The 27,718-nt window shown below is 39.4% G+C and overlaps 1 protein-coding gene across 3 annotated transcripts in view; it reads left to right on the top strand.

The window, feature by feature from the left end:
• The window catches only part of IFT81 (intraflagellar transport 81), a 126,161-nt gene that overhangs the window by 84,684 nt on the left and 13,759 nt on the right, over nt 1-27,718 (top strand). For all 3 annotated transcript variants that reach the window (XM_059676808.1, XM_059676809.1, XM_059676810.1), the window contains 6 exons: nt 2,482-2,645; nt 3,966-4,061; nt 5,621-5,767; nt 15,046-15,195; nt 17,467-17,595; nt 18,821-18,910. In XM_059676808.1, coding sequence (XP_059532791.1) covers nt 2,482-2,645; nt 3,966-4,061; nt 5,621-5,767; nt 15,046-15,195; nt 17,467-17,595; nt 18,821-18,910 — 776 coding nt within the window. The remainder of the gene's footprint in view (nt 1-2,481; nt 2,646-3,965; nt 4,062-5,620; nt 5,768-15,045; nt 15,196-17,466; nt 17,596-18,820; nt 18,911-27,718) is intronic.

Raw genomic sequence — 27,718 nt, 5'->3', positions numbered from 1 at the left:
TTGTGCCTCTTCGTAATGTCTCACTCCTCCCTTCTCTGCCTCTCTACCTGTCCCCAGGCAACCATTGATCTGCTTGCCGTCATTAACATATTAGTTCGTGTTTTCTAGAATTAGAAACTTTTTAAAAATAAGGTATATAAAAATTAAGAATTTTAAATCTTTTAAAACATTTCAGACTTTGATTCCTTACATCTCTGGTTACATATGGTATATTTAAGAACTTGGGAGAAACTAGTCATCTGAAGATGGAGAAACTAGTCATCTAATAGTCAGAGAAGCCAGGAAGTAGATTTAATATGAAACCACATCTTTATCGTGTGATTCATTAAACACTTTCTCTTCTCTCTCTTTCCCCAGCCCCTAAAAAGGGAGGGAAATTGTAGGGATGAATGGAAAACTCGTGAATTTGTCTTTAATAAATTTTTACATGTTAATATATGGTTAGCACAACAGAACTAAAAATACTTTTAAGATTTTAGGCCAGGTTTATTATGTAATCTACGTACGTAGATTACTTAAACCGGAAATCCAATGTTTTAAAAACTTAAGCCAGAATTTGTAAACGTGTAATGGAAAGATCTGAAATAAACTTTTAAAAGCTCTCTAGGCTGGGAATTTATAACAAAACCATTATTCACTGAAAAGCTGTGTGTGTATGTTTGGGCACTCTGTCAAAATAAGAAAACTATTAAATCTTAAAAATATAACTTGCCATTTAACTATAAACTTTACAAAATCAAAACTCCCAAACATGGAAAACTGAAAAAATGTATGAATGTAGATAATTTCTTTTTCGGATTATAATGTGTGCTTTGAAGCTGACAAATTATAATGTATTACCACTTATGAGGTAATAGAACTATAAATTGCCTCAGAAGTGTTGCAAAAGAAAAAGAGTAAATGACTACATACAGAAGAAAGAAGCTGGATTTCATTTGTTTTGTCATTTGGTTCTTGGATTTCTTACTTAAATGCAAAATGTGACCCAACAAAATATCTGGCTTTTTCTTTTCTTTCTTTTTTTCTTTCCTTTTCCTTTTCCTTTTCAATCACAATTTATATTCAGTACCATTCTGCACCAGCTTCAGGTTACAGCAAAGTGGCCAGAAAACCAACCACTCTACAGAGTGGTCCCCCTGCTGCCCCAAACACCCACTTTGGCCTCATACACAGTTATCTCAATATTATTGACTATATTTCCCACGCTATATCTGGCTTGTTTTGCAAATATTATTTTTGCATTAATTTAAGGAGTATAAAATAATTAGGTGGTAATTTGTTTTTTAATTGATTTTTAAAGAGAGAGCAAAGGAGAGAAACATTGATTTGTTGTTCCACTTATTTTTTCCCCCATTGACTTCTCCCCAGCCATCACCACCACCCAGCACGTGCCCTCACTCCCTTTAGTGTCTATGTCCATTAGTTATGCTTATATGCATGCATACAAGTCCTTTGGTTGATCTCTTACCCACCCCCCACTCCCCTCCCCTGCCTTCCCTCTGAAGTTTGACGGTCTGTTCGATGCTTGTTTGTCTCTGGATCTATTTTTGTTCATCAGTTTATGTTTTGGTAGGTTCTCGTATGTGCACTGACTAGGGATTGAACCCGTAAGCTTGGCATATTGGGATAATGCTCTAACCAACTGAGCTACTAGCCAGGGCTTAGGTGGTAATTTGGAAAGATCATAATATTACTTTTTCTGTAATTATTAAACATTTCTTCCTTGTAAATTGTTTTTTTATTATTCTAACTAGAGGCCCGATGCACAAAGATTCGTGCAAGAATGGGCCTTCCTTCCCCTGCCTGCTGGCACCGCCTTCGCTCTGGCTGGAGCCGCCTTTCCGCCTTCCCATGCTGCCCAGAGGCCTGGAACGGCTGGGGTGGTGTGGAATGCCTGCGTCGTCGCCATGGCGACGAGGCAAGCGTCCCATCCGCCCCCAGCCACTCAATGCTTGTGTATGCAAATTAACCCACCATCTTTGTTGGTTTAATTTGCATACTCACTCCTGACTGGCTGGTGGGCATTGCAAAGGTACAGTCAATTTGCATCTTTCTCTTTTATTAGTGTAGATTAGCAAAAGACTTCAATGGCCAATCTATTATGGTACTAAATTTTATACATAGATATGATATTATACAGGTAGATATACTAGGTATTTTGACAGATATGCCCTACTATACAGATCTTTTTAAAAATATATATTTTTATTGATTTAAGAGAGGAAGAGAGAGATAGAAACATCAATGATGAGAGAGAATCATTGATTGGTTGCTTCTTGTATGCCCCTTATTGGGGATTGAGCCCACAACCCAGGCATGTGCCCTTGATTAGACTCAAACCTGAGAGACTCTTCAGTATGCAGGCCAATGCTCTATCCACTGAGCCAAACCAGCTAGGGCCAGGTCTTATATTTTAAAGTATATAGAATGTCACTGTACCTATTCTCTTGGGCTGAACATTCGTTTATTTTCTTTTCAAAGGTTTAATGAAGAGACTAGAGGAGGAGATAAAGTTTAATTCATATATGGTAACTGAAAAATTTCCTAAAGAATTAGAGAACAAGAAAAAAGAATTGCATTTTTTACAAAAAGTGGTGTCAGAGCCTGCTATGGGCCATTCTGATCTTCTTGAACTTGAATCTAAAGTAAGTGACAATTATCTTTTCATAGTTTCCAATTTTATCTCATTCTTAGTCCTATGAAAAGTATGTGAACTGCTTTCTATAGTGTCCAACTCTTGGCCCTTAAGTTAGCCTGCCCTAAGAGCTGATAGCTCTTATGAGGAGTTGCTCTTTATGAGAAGTTACAGCATGTAATGCTGTTACTTATAATACATGATTTATGAAAACCTAGTCAGTTGATTAGGAAACTAAGTAACTTGGATATATAAATTAATGCATATGATAGACTCATAGGTCTATGTATTCATAATATATAATTGGCTAATATAATGTATTCATAATAACAAGATGACAACTTTTAAATATCAGTAATTTTTGTTTCCACGAATAATATTGTAGCAATTTTATATTTAAAGCCTAATATATTTTATTAGCCTTTTATGCCAGCTTTGGAATTACTAAATTTTTTTTTGTAATTCTCATTGAAACCTGCTATCATATTATAATACTTTTGCTCCCTAGAAACAAAACACTAATCAGATGTGTATTTTTTAAAAAATACCAAATATCATGAAAATTGAACCATTTTGATTTGCTGATCCTTTAATGTGCTCAACAGCCACTACAACTAAATACATAATTTTGATCATTTTATTCTTTTAATTTTCTTATAGAAATTAGATGGCCAAGTCAGATTTGGCTCAAATTTAATGTCATAGAATTAACAAGGGAACTCTAGTTTTTTTCAGAGGATAGACAGATATACTGAAAATCATGTAATTTTTTAAATTTTTTGAGGGACTATATTGCTTCTGTGGGCTTGGTCAGTTTTATTACATTGGGGAAGGTTTGGATTAATGAGTGGAATAAATGACTGCTATGGGAGAACCACAGATCATTTGAACAGGAAGGTTTTTAGATGTCATCCATGTCAGCTCTCAGCTGGGTTCATGAATTCCTTATAAAATCCCTATGGAATGTTAGTCTGGATTTTATCACTTACAGTGACTTGAAAGTCACAAGCTAGAAGAGGGGATAACTTCAGATTTTAAAAAATTCTTTTTTATAAGAATGTATAAATATTTCATGCTGAATACTTTAGGATAATTTAGACATGGATGGTTAAATCCATGTAAGTAATAATACTGTGTAAATATTTATCATGAACCACGAAGTGTTCATTATTTCTAAAAGTAATCGTAACAACCCACTCATAACATTAATGGAACCATCTAATCACTGGTGATAAGAACTATAAATTCAAAGCTTGGCTGGGCCAATTGTCCCTTACTTTGTGTAATCATAGGGAGAGACTTAACCTTTTTTATTTTCATACTGTTTTAGATAAATGAAATAAATACACAGATCAATCAGCTGATTGAAAAGAAAATGTTGAGAAATGAGCCAATTGAAGGCAAACTCTCACTATATAGGCAACAGGTAAGCCCATTCTTAGCTCTGAGCATCTTCATAAACACCACAGGCTGTGTTATTTGTAGTGTTAAAGTGAGAAGGAAGAAAGCAATCAGTGTCCTTCTGTCATTGCTAATCTCCAGATTATAACAAGGAACTTAGGAAAAAGCTACAAAAGACGCGTGTTCAAGTTTGAAATGCAATACACTTGATAATGCTTAGTTTCCTTTTCGTCTGCCAACTGTGGTGATAGGGCTGTTTGTGTTTATATCTGTGAATGTGGAATTTGATTATTTAAATGAAAGGTTACCTTAAGTGATAAAAATAAAATATTTGTAATCTTTAATGAATTAAAGGCAATATATCGTTTCAAGATTAAAGTTAGTTTGCAAGAATAGAATGAATTAAATTTTAGTGCTAAGGCAGTGGTTCTCAACCTTCTGGCCCTTTAAATACAGTTCCTCATGTTGTGACCCAACCATAAAATTATTTTCGTTGCTACTTCATAACTGTAATGTTGCTACTGTTATGAATTGTAATGTAAATATCTGATATGCAGGATGGTCTTAGGCGACCCCTGTGAAAGGGTCGTTCGACTGCCAAAGGGGTCACGACCGACAAGTTGAGAACCGCTGTTAAGGCATTTATCATTTTTTTCACAACTATTAGATCATGAGATTATATATGTTGTAATGTATTTCTAGACCAAAGAGTCAGATGAAAGCCATGAATTCTCTGAAAAGAACCCAGGCAGGAGTTTAGTGTGGAGAGCATTCTGTAACCTCAGGAAATACTGAGCTACGTAACAAAGCACTATTCAAGGATGTTAGAATTTTTAAAAACCGTTTTACAATAGAAAATTTCAACCATATACCAAGGTAGGGAAGGTAGTTCACCTTCCTGTTTCCCTAAGTTATAGCAATCATGGCCTTCTGGTGTCATTTCTACCGCCAGCCCAACTGGATTATTTTGAAGCAAACCTTAGATTTAATATCATTTCATCTATAAATATTTCAGAATTTTAAAATAAGGTTTTAAAATTTTAATTCCAACAGCATATCACATAAACTACTGTTTTTAAAGTTCACCCGTGTTGTAGCATGTATCAATACCTCATTCCTTATTATTACTGGATAACATTCCATTGTATGGATACTTTCACATTTTGTTCACTCATTCATCAGTTGATGGGCATTTGGGTTGTTTCTACTTTCTGGCTATTAGGAATTATGCAGCTATGGACATTTTAATACAAGTTTTTGTGTGGAAATATGGTTTTCTCTCCGTTGACTATCTTTCTAGGAGTTGCAGGTTCATATGATAATTTATTTAACAACGAGGAAATGCCAAACTGCTTTCCTAAGAGCTACACCATTTTACATTCCAGCCAACAGTGTATGAAAGTTCTGATTTCTCCACATTCTTGCCAATACTTGTTATTATCTGTCTTTTTATTGTAGCCATCCTGGTGGATATGCTTACATTGAAATTTTAGCTTGGTAAACTCTAAAACAGAGAATTTCACAATTTAACAGAATGTTGATTGGATATGTTTTATTTTACGTTGGCATTTAATGCTCAATTAGGCATCCATAATTTCACGTAAAAAAGAAGCAAAAGCTGAGGAACTGCAGGAAACAAAGGAGAAGTTAGCCAGCCTAGAGCGGGAGGTGTCTGTGAAGACAAACCAGGCCCGGGAGTTTGATGGCACTGAAGTTCTGAAGGGAGATGAGGTAAGTTGAGGTCTCTCATGGGACAAGGATATGAGTATTGTTCTTGTTTGAAACCATGAATACTTTTGCCTTTTTTTTTAATGTCAATAATGGGAAGTTAGTATTATTTTATGAAACCTCTTTGATGAAAACTCTGTGTAGTAATATTAAGATATTCTTGATGTACAATGACAGATCTTAATGATTTTATGAGCTAATATTCTAAATTTCCACTCTTTAATTAAGTGGGCTTAAACTGGGTTTATTTTATAAAAGTGAAATCAAATGAGTAGGAACAGATAAGAAAAAAATTCATAATTGTTGATAAATGTAATTTCATAGAGGGCTGAGGACAATCACCACTAAGTTACTTTGTCAGTAATGTGTGTTTGACCAGTTGCACTGACACCTTTAAAATTACTTCATTGTGGATGTTCACAAAGTTTAAAAATACAGTTATATCTTGCATTGCTACATACATTTTAAATTTTGAACAGTGCTTTAACAGCTGTTATTTATCGTTTTGTCAGGCTCATGAGATTAGTAGTAGGACAAGTAATAATTGTCCTTTTTGGTGATTAAACTTAAGCACCAAAAATATAATTCCCCATCTCGTTTTTATAAAGTTAGCTCAAAAAAGAATGAAGGAAGGAATGAAAATATCTTATCTTCAGCTCAGTGCTTTTTTTTTTTTTTTAGCAAATCAAGTGGTAGGTCACATTTTAATCTTTTTTTTTTCTTTCACATTTTAATCTTAAACATTGCTTGTACTTTACCACCTCTTACAGCTTTGTTATTTTACATTAGCTAAGAGGCCTCAGCAAAGGCTACTTTGAAAAGCTGCTCTGTCCAGATCTCATTTTGGCTTTGAAAAGTTGTTGAATTCATACTGTTACAAATTTGCAGTGAACCTTCACTGTGCCAAACACTTTTTTTCTGTGGTGCTTCTTTCTGATTGTAACCTTCCAGTATGCCTTTTAGCTTATTGGGGAAGTGGTAGGTTTTCAAAAGTCAACACTTGATTGAAACATTCCTTTGGCTTTTAACATCTACTTCCAGATTGCTTTGAGACATGGGAGTATTTTAAATGATACTTGGAAGCCAACAGCAAGTGCTTCGTGACATCCTTGCTAGCCAAGAAGAAAAAAAAAGATTAATTATGCAGCAATTCTGCTTTATAAGAGAACATGTTATCTCCTAGCATTTTTATCTTTTCTTAAGAAAATGCTGCCCAATTGACAGGAAATAGTAATTGATATGGCCACATTTGGCATGAGTGGTGCTTATAATCCAGCATTAGCTAGTCCCTGTATGCAAGTAGAGGCACAAGAACCTAGGGCCAAGCTATTAGCCTTTATTTATTTATTTTTAAGTTTTTAAAAATATATATATTTTATTGATTTCAGAGAGGAGAGAGGGAGAGAGAAACATCAATGATGAGAGAGAATCATTGATTGGCTGCCTCCTGCACGCCCCCTACTGGGGACTGAGCCTAAAACCTGTGCATGTGCCCTGACTGGGAATGGAACCACAACCTCCTGGTTCATAGGTTGACGCTCAACCACTGAGCCACACCAGCTAGCTATTAGCCTTTATTTTTAACTAAATATATTGTATAGGAGAAGTATCCAATGACAGAAAAAGCATTCTTTTTTTTTTAAAGGGTAGTCAAGTTAATTTTTAAGGAATGGCCAGAAACTAGGACAAATCAAGTAAACCACTTACCTGGCAGTTACCTAAAAGAACAGAGGGTATTGGGGAACATTCAGCATAATCTTATAAGTAACAAATCTTGGTAGAGAAATTTTATTTTCTACTTTGATAAAGTGATAAGCCATATGAACAAAAGGGGAAAAGGTTGTTATACTTACAATTATATAATACTAGAGGCCTGGTGCATGAAATTCATGCACTTGGGGGGTCGGGGGGGAGGTGTCCCTCATCCCGGCCTACACCCTCTCACAGTCTGGGAGCCTTGGGGGATGTCCGACTGGTGGCTTAGGTCTACTTCCTGCAGGGAGAGGACCTAAGCTGGCAGTTGGACATTCCTAGCGCTGCCACAGAGGCAGGAGAGGCTCCCGCCACCACCGCTGTGCTCAAGCAGTGAGCTCGGCTCCGGGCTTCTGGCTGAGCAGCACTCCCCCTGAAGGAGCACACTGACCACCAGGGGGCAGCTCCTGCATTGAGCATCTGCCCCCGGTGGTCAGTGCACGTTATATAGTGACCAGTCATTCTGCCATTTGGTCGATTTGCATATTAGTCTTTTATTATATAGGATAGATGGACTTTACTGGGGTTTCATTTGATACCACATGGTAACCACCAAAAAAAAAAAAAATTAAGTTCTTTGCCACTCATCTGTATACACACTAGGTGAGAGAGTATCAAGAAGTAGTAGTGTCCTGGACGGTGTGCTAAGTGGTTAGAGCATCCGCCCTTGCACCAAAGATTCTCAGGTTTGATCACTGGTCTGGTTGTGGCACCAAAAGTGTATAAGAGTATATGTTTCCTCTCTTACTTAAAACTCTCCACCACATTTGATCCTCAATCTTTTAATTTTTGGCATTCTGACAATATTTTGCTTTAATTTTCATTTTTCTTGATTAGGAATTAGATTGAGTATCTAGCCACATACATATTTGGTCATTTAGATTTCTTCTGTCATTTTTCTGTTTATTTTATTTCTCCATTTTTTTCTAATGGATTGTGTTTCCCTATCTATTTATCATATTTTTACCTATATTCTGGATCATAATCGGGATAATTGTTTTCTTCTAGTCTGTTAGCTGTCTCTTTCTATACAGAGTCTTTTGTCACACAGAGGGTTTCTTCTTCCTCCCCAAACAGCTTTATTGAGGTATACTTAGCATACAATAAACTGCACATACTTAAAGTGCAAATTGTTGCTGTTATTTCAAGTTATGATAACTTCAAATATTGGGACATGATTTTAATATTAAGTGACTTCAGTTTTCCATAATCTGGAATGTTTTAAAAATCTTTACATAGAAATGTCTTACTTTATGCAGATTCAGTGTGAGAGGAGATATAAAGACAGTATGGTAGCAAGCATAATAGTTAATGGTCATGATTATGACTCTGAGTTGTCAATCAAAGGTTGCTGTGATCAGTATGATTTTTTTAAGATAACAGAAAGCTTAAGTAACCTCTCTTCCAGGAAGCGTAGCCTGTAATTATTTTCCCAGCTTACACCTCACAACCCTCATATGTATTCATGTGTGTGGTAACACAGAGAACAGTTAAGATCACTTGCTCAGTTTCTGCCTCCCCTAAGAAACCAGTCAGCTCCATGACGACTGGGCATATCTCGTGCTCACTACCATTTACTTAATAGCTGCCTGTAATAGGCACTTGGTAAATGTATAGAAAATCCAGACAAAAATGTATAACTAATATAATCTAATATAGACATATTCTTTCATAGAAAGATGAAAATAATCCTAACCATAATTGTTTATTTCATTGTATAGACAAAGTAATTTTTAAATACCTGCCCATAGCCCTGGATGATGGGGTTCAGTTGGTTGAGCATCATCCTCTGTGTGTGGAAAGGTTCTGGGTTCAATTCTGAGTCAGGGCACATACCTGGGTTGCAGGATCCATCCTCTATTGGGGATCAATGTTTCACTCTCACATCAATGTTTCTCTCTCTCTCTCTCTTCCTCTCTCTCTCAAATCAATAAAAAAGCATGTCCTGCCCTAGCCGGTTTGGGTCAGTGGATAGAGCGTCGGCCTGCGAACTGAAGGGTCCCAGGTTCGATTCCAGTCAAGGGCATGTACCTTGGTTGTGAGCACATCCCCAGTAGGGGTTGTGCAGGAGGCAGCTGATCAATGTTTCTCTCTCATTGATGTTTCTCTCTCTCTATCCCTCTCCCTTCCTCTCTGTAAAAAATCAATAAAATATATATTAAAAAAGAAAGCATGTCCTTGGGTGAGGATTTTTATAAATCCTATATAATAAAAGCCTAATATGCAAATCAACCAAATGGTGGAACAACCAGTGGAATGACCAGTCACTATGATGTGCACTGACCACAGGGGGCAGACGCTCAACACTGGAGCATCCGCAGGCCCCAGGCCAGTCAAGGCGGGTGCCAGCAGCCCCCCCTTCCCCCATTGCCCCCTGGTCGCCCCACAGAGGGAGGCCACTGGTGGCAGCGGTGGTGGGGTTAGGGGGTGGTGTCGGCGAGTGGCAGGTGGCAGGCCGGCCAAGGCAGTTGTGAGCGGGGGGGCCCCTCCATCACCCTGCCAGTTGCCCCACAGATCAGCCCTGATTGCAGGCCAGGCCTAGGGACCCTACCTGTGCATGAATTTCGTGCTCCAGGCCTCTAGTAAATAAATAAATGCCTGGCCATAAACTTATATTTGCCACTTAATATGATAGCCTCCAGTCAGTTCTTTTGGTAAGTGATGAGATTTCTGCTTTCATAGGCAATCTGAGCTTGATGACTTGTTTCACTTACTGGAGAGCAAAAAATAGTACTTGTGCTTCTTGTAGTAGTGCAACATGGCTACCGTCGTAATCACCCTGATCTCTCTATTAGCAAAGCAAACAAAAAGCAGCCCCAGTGATGCAGTGCCCCCTTCCCAGAGCTGTCATTCAAATGATAAATGCATGCCTTTTGGGTCTGAACTTTTTTACAGCAACAAATGAACCTCTGGTTAAGATTCTGTTGGCGCTTCATGCATTGAAAGGTCTTTCCTGGTTTGTGGTGCATGGGTATAGAGTCCATTGTGTTTTCTCCCCTAACCGTTACAAGAGCTTAGCTGTTTTGCTGTCAATACCTACTTTAAAAAATGTGCTTATTCAAGTAATATTTATAAGCAGCTTTAAAAAGGCCCAATCAAGCCCAGCTGGCATGGCTCAGTGGTTGTGTGTCAACGTATGAACCAGGAGGTCATGGTTTGATTCCCGGTCAGGGCATATGCCTGAGTTGCGGACTCGATCCCCAGTGTGGGGTGTGCAGAGGCAGCCGATCAATGATTCCCTCTCATCATTGATGTTTCTGTCTCTCCCTCTACCTTCTCCTCTGAAATCAATAAAAATATATATATATTTTTTTAAAAGGCCCAACCAATTCATTCTACAGCTACCAACTGCAATCCTAAAATCCTAGAGCTAAATTGCAAAGATTATGAAATCTTTAAATACTTCAGAGAGAAGCACAATGAAGATAAGGGAATCCTGGCAAGATTTACTTCAGCTGTCAGATCCCGAAAAATCAGGAATCAAATTTTGACACTTGTAATTGAATCATCGCCCTTCCAAGTGATCCAAGGCAAACCTGTGATATTTTTAGAACCTTTCAAATCACATTGTGCTCTTTAGAGTTCATAGCAGGACCTGAGTCCCCTAAAATTTTCTAAGAGTTGGAACAAAACAGAATCAAATAAATTAGGCTCCGTGCACTGTAATAGAAGTAACATATTACATATGCAATTTAGGTAATGCCACAATTTTAACCCCAAATTTGAAAACTTTTCATAGAAATTAGTTTGTGAGATTTAACTGCTTAGACAGCAGTTGAAAACCCTATTCGAGATATGGTATCAGCTGTGTGATGGTGACTTGATTTGATTTATAATAGAAGCATAGAGACCTTGGGTGGTATGGTTGACTGTGTTTCACAGATGTTCCTGTGCCACAAGTTTCTATTAAACAATTTCCTACCAGAATGTATCATATTGCTTATTATAAACTCTCTCAAGAATTAGCAGTTAATTATCCACTACCATATGGAGGCAATTATATTGTTTATGCTTGGCGTGGTGAGATCTTTCTAATTTAAAGTTAAAAACGTCATACTAACAGGTTGGTAAAGGTTAATATAGTATTTGTATGTGTGTTTAGATATATGGCACTAGTTATGATGGATGATTTGGAAAGACTGTCATTTTAGCAGAAAACAAAGGTTGCTGTGAAACATTTTTTTGCCTTAAAGCAAGTAGCAGCTCTGAGACCAGACTTCAGGAAATCCAAATGATTTATGACATGAAGTTGACATGAAAAGATAGTCTTCGCAGGTTTTCTGCAAGTCTGAATTTAGACAGAATACAAGACACTGACAAATGGGCAAAAAAATTGTGGCCGTTGGGTATAGTCATGCTATTCTTGAACAGTTGCCGTTCTTTCTTTCTTTTTTTTAAATATATTTTATTGATTTTTTTACAGAGAGGAAGGGAGAGGGATAGAGAGTCAGAAACATCGATGAGAGAGAACCATCAATCAGCTGCCTCCTACACACCCCTACTAGGGATGTGCCCGCAACCAAGGTACATGCCCTTGACCGGAATCGAACCTGGGACCCTTGAGTCCGCAGGCCGACGCTCTATCCACTGAGCCAAACCCGTTAGGGCAGTTGCCGTTATTTCATTACACACCTAACTTTCTTGGGCCTCGGGTTCTTGACCATATAAAGTCCTTATTATATGGTTGTCTTGTAAAGTCTTCGCAGCTAATTACTGTGGAAATAGTTGTCCTGTAAGAGATTGAGGTGGAAAGTTTGCAGCAGGAATAGATATTCCCGTTTCTATATAAATATCCAGAATGATGCCTGGATCCAATAATACTTTTGCGCTCCAGATAAGTTTTAAAGGCATCTAAATGTTTACATACTTAGGGAAATAGGCTGCCTTGCCCATTTAAAAAGCTAGCCCAGATTTTGATCATTACTATGAAAGGTTCTAAAGTATATTAAATGGATAAGAGGAGGAAGAACATCTGTCAAATTTCGTTTTGATCACAAAGGAGCTGAGTCTGTAAAATTGGTCCCAAAGCCAGAAGCTAGCACTATAAGGCATTAATCTTATTGATTTCAGCATCTAAAATGATGGCTGCTCTTTCTTAAATGACAAATTTAGATTACAAATGTATATTGGTCCAAATGATTAGTAATAGCTGCTATAATGGGTCTTCCTGCTCAGTGACAAGCTTTATAGTTCAGTTAAATGACAAATTTGTCTGATTGACCTGCTACTGCTATGTGCACTATAGAAAGCCTTTTCCTAAATATCCCAAGGAGTCATTGTAAATCCTTATAGATGTACAATGAACGTGAGAAAGAAGTGAAATCCCCTAATAAAGAAATGGAAATTAAAAGTAAGATTATCTTTTACATATAAAATTGACAATTATAAAAAGTACCATAAATAGACTTTGAAGGGCAGAATGTGTCAAAACCCTATTTCCTTTTGACCATTTCTGGAAATATCCTGTAGAAATTATTAAGAATTTGTCTATCCCGGCTGACATGGCTCAGTGGTTGAGTATTGACCTATGAACAGGAGGTCATGGTTCAATTCCCAGTCAGGGCAAACGCCCAGGTTTCAGGCTCTATCCCCAGAGGAAGGTGTGCAGGAGGCAGCCAGTCAATGATTCTCTCTCATCATTGTTTCTCTCTCTTTCTTACTCTCCTTTCCTTTCTGAAATCAATAATAATAATTAAAAAAAAGATATTTTAAATGTGTCTAAAGATTTATATTCAATATGTTTGTCATGATTTTATTTTTATAATTTGAGAATTCAGAAATAATCTGAAATCCAAATGATAGAAGTACTAAAAAAACAAAATTGAACTGAGTACATTTTAAAAATCTTACTGGCTTTATTCATCTCTTAATGAATCAGGCAGCATCCCATTTAGTCAGAGAGGAGCTCTAAGGAGCTGTACAAAATGGAAGACTTCTATAGACAGAAGGGAGCTGGCCAGGCAAAAAGGGGATTGGTGTGGCACGGTCACCTTCTTTTAGGGGACAGAAGGGGCCTGTCAGGCAGACTACCTTATTAGTGGTGACCAGGTAATTCCTGGTGGACTGGTTTAAGATTCCATTCCTGGGAGAGGCTGCAACTGTAATTAATTTAGGTATTAAGTCTTGGTTTGGTGACAGTGGGACTTAAGTGACTTGTGTTTTCTCTCTTTTTTAAAAAAAATTTTTTTAATTGATTTCAGAGAGGAAGGGAGAGGGAGAGAGAGGTAGAAGCATCAGTAACGAAAGAGAATCATTGATCGGCTGCCTTCTGCACGTCCTTCTACTGGGGATCGAGCCTTACAACCCGGACGTGAGCCTTACAACCCGGACGTGTGCCCTGACCGGGAATCAAACCTTGAGCTCCTGGTTCATAGGTCAACCACTGAACCACACCGGCCGGGCTGTTTTCTCTTTTTTAACAGAATAAACTTGCAATGGAAGAAACATTGATAATGCGTTTCTTTCCCCTAGTTCCTTGGGGTAGTAGAGCCCTCAGAGTGCTTTGATGGCCACCTGTTGCTTAATTGAATGGACCCATGATTAATCTGACCCCAACTCCCTTCCCTTAAGTAGTTTGTCCAATGAACGTCAAGTAACAACCAATCAGCAGAGAGCACATTGAGTAATTGGTGGGTTTGTTCTTTCACCAAAAACATTTATAGCTTTTAAAAATAGTTCTGGAGCACAGCAAGATAGAGAAGGGGAAATTGGCCTAGATAATACAGAGGATAGCAGATAAATAGGGTTGATTTCATTTTGGGCACTTTGCCCAGGACACTTTTAATAGAACATATTATAGTTACTCTAGGGATTCTGAGTCTGTGGTTATGTCAGGCTTACACATTTATTCTTTAAAAGGAAAAATTGCAAGTTAATAGACTCTAGGTATATTGGTATGACTTAAAATTTTAAAACCATTACTATAATCCAGCCATTGATAATTTGCTGTGTGGGCTGAATTCCTTAATATTAAAACCAACTTAATCATGGATAGAAAATTATTTTGAACTTCCTTCCTCTAAAACACAGTATGTTCTGTATTTTTTTTTAAGTTTAAATCAACTTTAGAAGGATGTCTAAACTAGGGATTAAAAGTTATTTTTATGTGAAGAATTTTTAATCTTACTATTTTTAAGGGCATTTTTTAAATACACAGGAACGAATCAAGTCTTTAAGGGGGAAAAAAGTACCTAAATTTGAGAAATGTTATACTTCCTATTTTACTACTTACAAATTTAGAATTACTGACCTTAGATTTAGCTGTATAACTTAAAAGGAAAAATACTGACAGTAATAGAGTTTTACATAAGGATTTACACCATTTAGATGGATCCAAAAAATTAAAACATACACAAAGTATGTTGAATCAGGCAGTTAGCCTTTTTATGTTTTCTAATAAAACTAAGTTATTATTATATACTTGGGACATGTGTTAGTAAAAAATAAAATGTTTCTTAAACATTAAGAGTATATGTAATGTTTAGCAACTACTTTTCTACTCATTAAACTAATATTGTATTCTCTTACAGTTCAAGCGATATGTCAGTAAACTTAGAAGCAAGAGTACTGTTTTCAAAAAGAAGCATCAAATAATAGCTGAATTTAAAGCTGAGTTCGGTCTCTTGCAGAGGACGGAAGAACTCCTTAAACAACGTCTTGAAAATATTCAGCATCAGCTGGTAATACAGTATTATCTTGGGGTGCTGAAATTACAAATGTCAGGAGGTTTATGGGTTATAGCTCTGGGGTTTTTAATAGAAAAATCATACAACTATTGTTTTTTTCTGATTAATTACAGAGATGTTATATAAGCTGATCATTTATGTTTAATGTAGCAGGAAGCAGTCTTTCTTTTTTTTTTTACCCCTCCCCCCAGGAAGCACTGTTATGCTTGCTGACTTTGGGGTAATTAATAGCCTTATGATGTCCTACAATGTAATAACCCTTTTCTTTGCCTGTTGGTCCACCGGCATGAGGAGCCCAAGTGACAACATGGTAGCCAGAGCATTAAGTGTGGAGGGTCCCTTCATGTGCCTTCTGGTGGAAGCACGCCCAGCTCTGGACACCAGAGCAGGAAAGTTAATTCCTTAAGTGGATGAGTGGGAAACCCAGAGAGTGATAACCCGCATACTTTCGAGACCCATGTATAAGACTAGAACTCATCCTCACAAGCCACCAGTTCCAATCTGGCCACTTAGCTGTCCCTTCACGAGGTCCTTCCTCCGTTCTGTCAGGTCATTTGCTCTCTGGGTGGGGTGGTGTGTGGTACAGTGACTGAATCCCAAGGTCATGTGCCCACCACCATACCTCCTTTACCAGTGCCCACCACCATACCTCCTTTACCATAAAGTAGGTCTCTTGGTCTGAGGTGATATATGTGGGAATCTACATCAGTAGACCAGATACTCTGAGCCCTTGGATAGTGGTGTGGGCTGGAACATTGTTGGCAAGAAAGCAAACCCTTACCCAGAATATGGATCAGTGCCAGTCAGGATGAAATGTCTTTTCAGAGCAGGAAGGATCTGATGTTATCATATTGCCACTAAGTAGATGATTGGTTTCCTCAAGGGATGATTCCATACCCTTGAGGAAACCAATTGATCTCTGTTGCTGCCAGGTCAGATGTGTGGCAGTGGCAGTGACAGTGGCAATGGCTAGATGGGCATTAGTCAGAGAGAGCCCATGCTATTTTGCCCATGCGTAGCCTCCATATTTGCCAACATAGCCATTCTGTTCATGAGGCCATTATCCAAGCACTGGGTGGTCATTGACAGACGCTGGCTGACACTGGAAGGTGGCGGGTTCAATTCCTGGTCAGGGTGAGTATGGAAAACAACTGATTGATGTTTCTCTCGCTCACTCTCTCCCTTCCTTCCTCTCTCTCAGATTAATTTTTTTTTAAATTACTTTATCTGAACCCTCCAACAAGCCTCCCATGTCATTTAAAATAAGTCCAAGTTCTTTCATTGTCCTAAAAATAAGGTAACAATATAAATTTATCATCTAAACTAGGACACTTTTGAGAATGCAAAGGACAAGAGACATAGACTGAGACTGTCCCAGCAAACCAGCTGAGTCCTCTATGATTCCCTCCCTGCCCCACTGCATTCTCACTCTATTTTCAGCTGCACCAGTCTCCCAGCTATTTCGTGAACAAGCCAGGCATGTTCCTGCCTCATGTCTTGTGCACTTGCTGGTCTCCCAGGTGTCTACATGGCTTGCTCCCCCACTTCCTTCAGGGCGTTCTCAGATGATGTCATCTCAGGAAGACCTATAACCACCTTTTACTTAAGATTTCAACCCCACTCTCACCTCACACTGTGTTTTACTTGTTTACTCTCACTAGAAGTAAGCTCTGTGAGCAAGGGGATTTTTCCCCGTTTTGGTCACTGCCGAGAACTGTGCTTGGCACATTTAGGCATATAACAAATATTGGATGAGTAAGCAAATGTAAATACAATTGGATCACTTGAGAATTCACTCATTCTCCAAATATTTATTGAATGTGTCCTGTTTTATATTCTATGCAGAGTACATAGCACTATTTTAAAGTCTAAAATTAGAACTGCTTTCTATGTACCTGAAGATAGTAAAATTTAGTGTGAGTTTATAACGTATAAAGAGATGTTATTCTTGTTGAAGTCAATAAAGATTGTCCTTTAGGATTCTAAGCTAATTTATTTCATTTACAACTTTAATATTATAGATTAAATATGTATACTTCTTATGGAGTCATTGAGGTTTTGACACCAAATTTTTGGCCCCATTTTTAAAAAATATATCTTTATTGATTTCAGAAAGAAAGGGAGAGGGAGAGAGAGATAGAAACATCAGTAATGAGGGAGAATGATTGATGGCTGCCTCCTGCACAATTGGGGATTGAGCCCCCAACCCTTGCATATCGAACCTCCTGGTTCATAGGTTGACCTCTATTTATTCTTTACTTTCAGCAAACCATTGAGGAGAAAAAGGGTATATCTGGATATAGTTACACCCAGGAAGAGCTGGAGAGAGTGTCTGCACTGAAGAGTGAGGTTGACGAAATGAAAGGACGGACCCTGGATGACATGTCTGAAATGGTGATTACATATTTTTAGTGGTTTTTTACGGGGTATAGAAGGCAGATATTTTTGTTTGTCCAGTTTTCAGTGAAACATTCACATTTTCCTTTCTGCATATTGTTTATATTTTTATCTGTGTCAGTCTCTTGAATTTTTGCATTCTAGTAAGGTTGTTCAACTTACAACAGTTCATGCGTTTTGTGGTTTTTGAAGTGTGTGAAAGTTATACAACATTAAGGAAATATTTAAGATTTAAAAAAAAGTTTTCCCAACATACCACCCTAACTAATAAAATTATTTCATTTTTGGGTGTGTCCTTAGTATCTTTCCATATTTAGGGCTGTCGTTTAGTCAGAATGTACTGATACAGCCTCGTGAGGCATTAGAACGTTTAACTCTTTCCTTACTTATTGGTAAATAGCTGCTGCCCCAAACTCTCAGCCTGTCTTATCCACATTGGCTACTCGCCCAGAACCCCAGCATCTCACCACAATCTGACTCATAAAAAGATTAACATTGTCCTCACCGGTTTGGCTCAGAGGATAGAATGTCGGCCTGTGGACTGAAGGGTCCCAGGTTTGATTCCGGTAAAGGGCACATACCTCAGTTGCAGGCCTAATCCCTGGCCCTGGTCGAGGTACGTGTAAGAGGCAACCAATTGATGTGTCCTCATATCGATGTTTCTCTCTCTGTCTCTTTTTCTCCCTTCCACTCTCCAAAAATCAATTAAAAAAAATATCCTTGAGTGAAGATTAACAACAAAAAAAGATTAACATTGAGCACCTGTAGAGGCCTGCAAGACTGCCTTCATCTCTATAGCTGGTGTCCATTGTGATTGATTATTCCTTATGCCATTTGGGTTATTAAGTATTTTGAATATCACTTCATTTATGTTTATGTATATTTTATATAACCTACATAATTACATAGCATGTTTTACATAACAACATGATTATAGTTGTATGTAGGCAACTTGTAGTTTATTTTAGTCATTACTTGTTAGATTATAAATATTTTGCCATATTGGTTTGCAGTGTTAATAATTGACATTTTGAATAGTTCCGTGGTATTCCATCTTACCGAGGAATCAAGATTTACTAAATCACTTTCCTGTTGTTTGGCATTGAAGTAATTTATAGTTTTTTTACTCATATAACACTTCAGTAAATATCTTTATGCATGTAGTATTTTTGTTCTTTTGAATTCTTTTTTTTAGATGTCATGTATTTTTTTTAAATGACAGGTAAGAAAACTGAATTCACTGGTATCTGAAAAGAAGTCAGCTCTAGCCCCAGTTATAAAAGAGCTACGACAACTGCGTCAAAAATGTCAAGTAGGTGAATTTGATATTGTGATACTGTTACTATTTTATCTGGTTGAGATATAGTAATTAGAATCCTGAATATTTTACTTGGGTCATTTATAGGAAACACATTATTATTATTACTATTATTATTACTATTATATTGATAGAATTCTGCAAAAGAGAAGAAGAATGTGATCTGAAAAGGTTTCTCTTTAATTTATGCTACTTGGTTTGTCATAAATTATTGGGGGGAGGAGAGAAGGAGAAGGAGGAGTTTAAGCTAAAACCACAAGTGCAGCCAGATGAGCTTTTTGCTTTAAATCTTATGAGAGCTATAAATATGAAGTCACATTCTTCTGTGGCCAGGTAGAAGCTGAAAGTCTGCTGACAAGTGGTGACAAGTTAACTTAAATCAATGAACTTACTTTGCTGGGGGGCAAACTCTGATAGTGTATGATAAGTGAGGAAATGCCATTACTTGGAAGCTAATTCTAACCACTGCTTTAAAAAATAAACTATTAGGAGGTAAATGCCCTTCACAAAGCCAGGTCCGGTGGCCTCCACCATTCGACATGAGCGGCAGTTAACACCCTCCATGCAGTAATTTTAGGTTTGAATGTGGGCCTGTATTGCATGTGCCTAAATTGGAACCATAAAACTCAGCGAGTGCCATCAGAGTCAGAGAAGCAGAATAAAAAATCACACAGATTTGGCCCTAGCCAATTCAGTTCAGTCGATAGAGCGTCGGCCTGCAGACTGAAGGATCCTGGGTTCAACTCGGGCCAAGAGCACATGGCCGGGTTTCGGGCTCAACCCCCAGTAGGGGGCGTGCAGGAGGCAGCTGATCAGTGATTCTCTCTCATCATTGATGCGTCTATCTCTCTCCTTCTCCCTTCCTCTCTGAAATCAATAAAGAAATATATTTTTAAAAAAGAAAAGAAAAAATCACACAGATTTGGAAGTCAGATAGACATCATTTCCTCTTTATGAAACTACTAGAGAGCCTGAGACAGGTTTAGTGACCTATCCAACTAGAGGAGGAGGAAGTGGGAGAGTTGGGGCTTGACTCTGGCATCTACATCATCTTATTTCAAAACCCCTGCTTGTTCTATTACACACTGCTGCCATAACAAAAGGAATGGAAGCGGCAGGTCTCTGTTCTCTGGAGTTGATGCTCTAATAGGTGAGATGGGACAAATACCATCTAATTTGATAATAATATAAAACACTTAATCAGATCATATATTTAACTGATTAAACAAAATAGTACATATAAGGCAGTTTGCAACAATGACGAATCCATAAGAACTTAAAAAAAAACTATCATTATAATTATTAAAAATAGTTTAAAAAGATGGAATATTATTCCTTTTCAACCTAATTGTTTTCTAAGTAAAACCATATACTAGATCTTAAATGCTATAAAGTCCTTTATTATTTTATACTAGAAGCCTGGTGCATGAAATTCGTGCACGGGGGGGGGGAAGGGGCGGGCAGAGGGTGCGGGGAGGGGGGTGGTCCCTCAGCCCAGCCTGTGTTCTCTTGCAATCTGGGACCCCTCAGGGTATGTTGGGCCTAAATCGGCAGTCGGACATCCCTCTCGCAATCTGGGATGCTGCATGCACCAGTGACCATACTTTTCATATAGGTGAAAGGCATCTTGCTTGTTGTATGGGCAGCTACATTTTTTGCCCTGTTATGAAAAGTAGTACATAACAACGTAACATGATCCTGCTGAGGCAGTAGTGCCATTTTCCCCATCTTATGGGTGGAAAAACTGAAGCAGAGAGAAGTTAAATAATTGGCTTTGTCACACAGTTATATGTGTCAGAATCAGGGCTGACCACAAGATGTGCAAGCCAGAGTCCATGCATGTCATCGCTGCATCATCCTGTTTTTTCAGTGTTAGAGTAGCCTTGCTAGGTTTTAATTTCTAAATCTAAGAAACTGTTCCCAATATATAGGGTAGGGTCCCTAGGCCTGGCCGACGATCAGAGTCATCTGTAGGGTGACTGGCAGGCGGGGCAATCGGGGAGCCCCCACTGGCACCCCCCTTGGCTGGCGGCCTGGCACCACCTGCTGACTGGTGCCCCCCACCAATGGCTGCTGCAGGTCGCCTCCCTCTTGGGGGGCAGATGCACAACGCAGGAGCTGCCCCCAACCAGGAGCAGCTCCTGTGTTGAGCGTCTGTTCCCTGGTGGTCAGTGAGTGTCATAGCGACTGGTCGATCCACCATTCAGTCGATTTGTATATTAGGGTTTTATTATATAGGATAAGGTAACCAAAACCTGAAATTCATTTTCATATGATTTAACTAAATTTCTCTGTATGTAAAGGACTGCCTGCCTCTCCTATTACAAAGAAATGTAGCTATCTCACCACCATCCCTGAATAATACATCCCTCCATATTTGTCAAGTCAAAGAGGTGTCTAAGTCATCTGAGCATTTTTATCTCTGTCTTTTGCCATGTTAAAAAGACAAATACTGTATTTTTTTCTTTTTTTTAAAATATATTTTTACTGATTTCAGAGAGGAAGGGAGAGGGAGACAGAGATAGAAATATCAATGATGAGAGAGAATCATTGATTGGTTGCCTCCTACATGCCCTCCACTGGGGATCAAACCTGCAACTCAAGCATGTGCCCTTGACCAGAATTGAACCAAGGACCCTTCATTCCACAGGCCGACTCTCTATCCACTAAGCCAAACCGGCTAGGGCTGTATTTTTTCATTTATATGAGTTACCTAAAGTCCCATTTGTATAGATTTAGTTCTGTTTGCTCTGATTGAATTTGTGCTTTTTGTTTTCCATTAACTCTGGAAAAATTCTACATAGATAATACTATCTTCAGACATTCTTTACCTGGTCGGTCTTGCCTTCTCCAGCAATTCATACTAGATCAGTGGTTCTCAACCTTGGCTGCACATTAGAATCACCTGGGAATCTTTTTAAAATCCTGATTTCCAGGCCTCATCCTCCTGAAATTCTGTTTCTTTGTTACTAATGTTGTGGCCCCACCCCATAACCAAGAAACAGAATTTCTGGAGGGTGAGGCCCAGAAATCAGGATTTTAAAAAGATTCCCAGGTGATTCTAATGTGCAGCCAAGGTTGAGAACCACTATACTAGATCAGTGGTCAGCAAACTCATTAGTCAACAGAGCCAAATATCAACAGTCCAACAATTGAAATTTCTTTTAAGAGCCAAATTTTTTAAACTTAAACTATATAGGTAGGTACATTGTTATTAACTTAATTAGGGTAATCCTACCCATGGTCATCAAACTGCGGCTCTTTGGCCCCTTGAGTGTGGCTCTTCCTAAGCCATAGGAGTACCCTAATTAAGTTAATAACAATGTACCTACCTATATAGTTTAAGTTTAAAAAATTTGGCTCTCAAAAGAAATTTCAATCGTTGGACTGTTGATATTTGGCTCTGTTGACTAATGAGTTTGCTGACCACTGCCTAAGGCTTAGGAAGAGCCACACTCAAGGGGCCAAAGAGCCGCATGTGGCTCGCGAGCCGCAGTTTGACGACCACTGTACTAGATGAATGTTAGACACATGCTGTGCTCTATTGCTTAACCCCACTTTCATATTTTTATCTTTTTGTCTATGATGAATTTTGGATAATTTCTTCAGCGCTATTTACTAGTTCAGTCTTTTATTTCCTGAGCTGGGTCTAATCTTATGTTTTATGCCACTACTTAGTTTTTCATGTCAGTGACAGTTATGTTCATTTTTTTTTTAAAATATATTTTATTGATTTTTTTACAGAGAGGAAGGGAGAGAGATAGAGAGTTAGAAACATCGATGAGAGAGAAACATCGATCAGCTGCCTCCTGCACATCTCCTACTGGGGATGTGCCCACAACCCAGGTACATGCCCTTGACCGGAATCGAACCTGGGACCTTTCAGTCCGCAGGCCGACGCTCTATCCACAGAGCCAAACCGGTCTTGGCAAGTTATGTTCATTTTTGTCTTATTTTTGCTCACTGTCCCTTTTTAATCTTTTGTTTTCAGTTCCTCCTTTATTTATTTTAAACATACTTACTAAGTAGGCATAGTTCTGGTATTCTGAGTTTTTGAAGGTGTAGCCCTGCTGTTTTGTACATCTTCTGATTCTCACACATAATGGATTGATTGTTTCCCTATATGTTTATACTTTGGGATTGTGAGCTTCTCTTGAGGTTTTGTCTCTCTCTTTATTTTTTATCTTTATTGTTGAGATTATTACAGATGTCCTCCTTTCTTCCCCCCATAGCTCCCCTCCACCCAGTTCCCACCCACCCCAGGCCCTCGCCACCCTATTGTCTGTGTCCATAGGTAATGCATACAGGCATATAAGATCTTTGTCTAATCTCTTCCTGCACCCGCCCACACCCTCTTCCCTCTGAGAATCGTCAGTCTGTTACATTTCCATGCCCCTGATTCTATTCCATTCACCAGTTTATTCTGTTCATCAGATTTTTATTCATTTGATTTTTAGATTCACTTGTTAATAGATATGTATTTGGTGTCACTTTGTTCATAATTTTTATTTTTACCTTTATCTTCCTCTTCTTAAAGAATACCCTTCAGCATTTCATATAATACTGGTTTGGTGGTGATGAACTCCTTTAGCTTTTTCTTGTCTGTGAAGCTTTTTATCTGACCTTCAATTCTAAATGATAGCTTTGCTGGATAGAGTAATCTTGGTTGTAGGTTCTTGCTATTCATCACTTTGAATATTTCTTGCCACTCCCTTCTGGCTTGCATAGTTTCTGTTGAGAAATCAGCTGACAGTTGTATGGGCACTCCCTTGTACATAACTAACTGTTTTTCTCTTGCTGCTTTTAAGATTCTCTCCTTGTCTTTTGCCCTTGGGCCACCCAGCAGGAGCTACAGAGATATCTGCAGATTCCTCTTCTTTGTATCGGGTTTAGAAGTGTCCATGCAAGGCCTAGCTGTGAGGCAAGGCAGGCTGGTGCTAGTGTGGGCCTTGGGCCTTTTATTGATAGCTTAATTATGATGTGCTTGGTGTGGTCCTCTTTGGATTCCTCCTTTTTGGGGTTCTTTGTGCTTCCTGGACTTGTAAGTCTATTTCTTTCACCAGGTAGGGGAGGTTTTCTGTCATTATTTCTTCAAATAGGCTTTCAGTATCTTGCTCTTTCTCTTCTTCTGGCACCCCCATAATTCAGATGTTGGTATGCTTGAAGTTGTCCCAGAGGCTCCTTACACTATCTTCATATTTTTGGATTCTTTTTTCTTTCTGCTCTTCTGGTTGGATGTTTTTTGCTTCCTCATATTTCAAATCATTGACTTGATTCTCGGGATCCTCTAGTCTACTGTTGAATCCCTGTATATTATTCTTTATTTCAGTCAGTGTATGCTTAATTTCTGACTGGTCCTTTTCCATTTTTTGGCATTCTCACTAAGATCCTTGAAGGTCTCACTAAGTTCCTCAGAGGTTTCTAGAAGATTCTTGAGTAACCTTATAACTGTGGTTTTGAACTCTATATTCAGTAGTTTGCTTTCTTCCATTTCTTTTATTTGTGACATGTTTCTTTGTCTCTGCATTTTGGCTTCTTCCCTGTGTTTGTTTCTATGTATTGGGTAGCTGCTAAGTCTCCTTGAGTTGATAGAATGGCCTTGTGTAATAGTTGTCCTATAGGGCCCAGTGGTTCAGCCTCCCCAGTCACCTGAGGTGGACATTCTTGGTGCACCCCTTTGTGGCCTGTGTGCACAGTCTTCTTGTAGTTGAGCCTTGATTGCTGTTGGTGTCACTGGGAGGAATTGACCTCCAGGCCAATTGGCTGAGGGGACCAGCAGCAACTACAGTGGGAGAACTGCTGTGCAAGAGACAACCTTATGGAGCAGGACTTGCTTCAGTGAGGCTTTGGTGCTCACTGAGTCTGCCCCTTGAGTGTGCCATTTATGGATGTGAAGAGTTGTAATCTGGTATGATCTCACACTGACCACTGGGTACACTGGCTCTTGGGTCTCCAGGGAGGTGCAAAGTCAGCCACTGCCTAGGACCACCCAGCAGGAGCTACGGAGAGAGTTACAGATTCCTCTTCTTTGTATTGGGTTTAGAAGTGTCCATGCAAGGCCCAGCTGTGAAGCAAGGCAGGCTGGTGTGGGCCTTGGGCCTTTTATTGATAGCTTTGGGGCTCCCTGACCAAACCGCAGCTAGTTTGACAGGTTTTAGGCCATTCATATGCAAAAGCCGCTGCATACAGCCTAGGTGGGGTTATAAATTGGGTGGGGTGGGGCCTCAGGGAATTACCAGGGCAGAGCAAACAGAAATGGCTGCTAGTCAGCCCTGTACCAGGGAGGTCCCAGCAAGGAACCAATGACCGCTGTGAGCACCTCCGTCTGGAAGAAAGTCGCCCCCAAATTCCTGCCCCAATGCCAGACAGTCCAGTTTCTCCCCATATGTGTCTGGGTCCCCCAGAGCCTCGCCCAGCACTGGAGCTCAGAGGAAGTGGGAGCTTGTAAATTCAGTTCACAGTGCCAGCCTTTTAAAAAGAGCAGTTGGGTCTCCAGCAGCCTCTGTGTCACTCAGTCCCAATCCACACTGGTTTGAACTTCTTTCCCTAGCTCTGGAATCCTGGGCTGGGGCCTGATGTGAGGCTGAGATCCCTCGCTCCTCTGGGCAGCCTCCTCAGAGGCGATCTCCCTCCCGATCAAAAAAGTGGCACACCCCTCTGCACTTCCCCACGTCCTGCCAGTCTCAATGTGCTTTCTTCTTTACCTCTCTAGTTGTAGTACTTCCACTCAGCCAGCTTTCCCGTGGTTCTGGATAATAGTTGTTCTGTATTTTAGTTGTAATTTTGATGTGGTTGTGGGAGGCAGCAAGTGCAGGCATTTACCTAGGCCACCATCTTGTTTCCTCCTCGATGTTTTGTCTCTTGAATCCTGGCAGCTGGGATGAAGGGTGTGTCCCTCAGACTGGTTTTGCGGTTGTTCTGCCAGGTGTTTTAGGAGGATCACAGACTGGGAGTTAATTTCGAGTTAATGTCTCAGCATGCGAGTTCTTAGACCAGTGATGGCGAACCTTTTGAGCTCGGCGTGTCAGCATTTTGAAAAGCCCTAACTTAACTCTGGTGCCGTGTCACATATAGAAATTTTTTGATATTTGCAACCATAGTAAAACAAAGACTTATATTTTTTATATTTATTTCATATATTTAAATGCCATTTAACAAAGAAAAAGCAACCAAAAAAATGAATTTGTGTATCACCTCTGACACGCGTGTCATAGGTTCGCCATCACTGTCTTAGACCATGCAGGTGGGTCAATTCAAACCCCACACCTGCCTGGCCTTTTCCCATCCACTTCTGCAGCAGCACAGCCGCATTTACTGATCAGCAGACTCACAGACAAAACAAAGGCTTTCATCTACTAAAGTATCTTCATCTCATCGGGAGGCCACAGCAGCTGCCTAAGTACACAGCCTCTGTTGCCCCTTCTCCGGTGAGAGTGGGTATGACTGTGACCCATGAGAGCCTTTGGCGTCTGTAGGTCACTTAGATACATAAAAGCCACAGCTCCTTTTCCCACCAATCCTTTATACTTTGTTAGTCACCCTAAACTAGATGCAGTCCCACCCAACAAAGGAAGCACACACAACAGAAATGATCACTTACCATTTCCTCACTTATCATTTCTGTTAACTCACCCGTTCCCAAGGAAACTGTGCAGTGTGAAACCAAGGTCATTCTGAGGCTGGCCTACATCAGTCCAAGCCTGGGATTAACCTTTTTCTCATGGGTCTGCGGGTTGAGAAACAATGTGGAGTCCTAGCCGGTTTGGCACAGTGGATAGAACGTCAGCCTCCGTCCAAGGGCACATGCCTGGGTTGTGGGCTTGATCCCCAGTAGGGGGTGTGCAGGAGGCAGCCGATCAGTGATTCTCTCTCATCATTGATGTTTCTCGCTATCCTCCCTTCCTCATCAATAAATAAATATATATATATGAAACAAAAATTTGGATTTACTATGGAATTCTCAGCTCTGACTCCCCACTCTGCACAGGCCTAGGACTTTGTCCGCTGCCCTGCCTGGACATTATAATCACTTTCGTTACCACGATTGACTGTTCCCATCTCCCTTCACCAAGGGTAGCCACCAGGTGTCATCTTCTGTTACTGGCCCTCGTAATTCCTCTTACTTCCTTGAGAGTTCCGTTCAGCTCTGGATTTGAAAGGATGTTTACTCTACCTTATCAAGCATTTATAAATACTTTTAACATTTCTAGGTGTTTGTAGTATATTTTCATATTGTCTAATTCAAAATACTGCATTAGAAGAAATTTGAAGCTACTCAAACAGCCTGAGTTCAAATTCTGACACCTCCCCAGCAATATAATCTTTGTCCAGGTACTTAGCCCCTCTGAACATTCTCCAGGCATGACATAGGGAGATTAATACCTTAAGGACTTGTTGTGGGATTGCGTTATTATCAAGGTTAAAGCTCAGGCACCTTAATATGGTTTACAAAGTTCTGAACAGAGCCCTGCCAAAGACTTCAGCCTGTTCTCACACTTCCCAGACACACTCCATTATAGTAAATTACGTGTGCATCCTAAATTATTCCCCTCTCTAGCTTCTAAGCCTTTAGACAGTGTTCCTTTTTTCTGAATCTTCTCCTCCCCTGTCCACTCTCCTTACTAATCCTTCATACCTCAATTTAGATATCAATTTCTCTAGGAAGTTGTCCCCACTGATTCCCAAGCCTGGATTAGATCTACTGAGAGTCCCAGGTCACCTATGACATCTTGCATTTGCCCATCATAGCACTCAACAGCCTGTTTACTTGTCGAAACGTTACTTGAGGGGAAGGTTTTTTGG

Source organism: Myotis daubentonii, chromosome 19 (assembly GCF_963259705.1).
Source record: "Myotis daubentonii chromosome 19, mMyoDau2.1, whole genome shotgun sequence".
NCBI lineage: Eukaryota > Metazoa > Chordata > Mammalia > Chiroptera > Vespertilionidae > Myotis > Myotis daubentonii.
The sequence above is the reverse complement of the archived record's forward strand: the minus strand, read 5'-3'. Positions and strand labels throughout refer to the sequence as shown.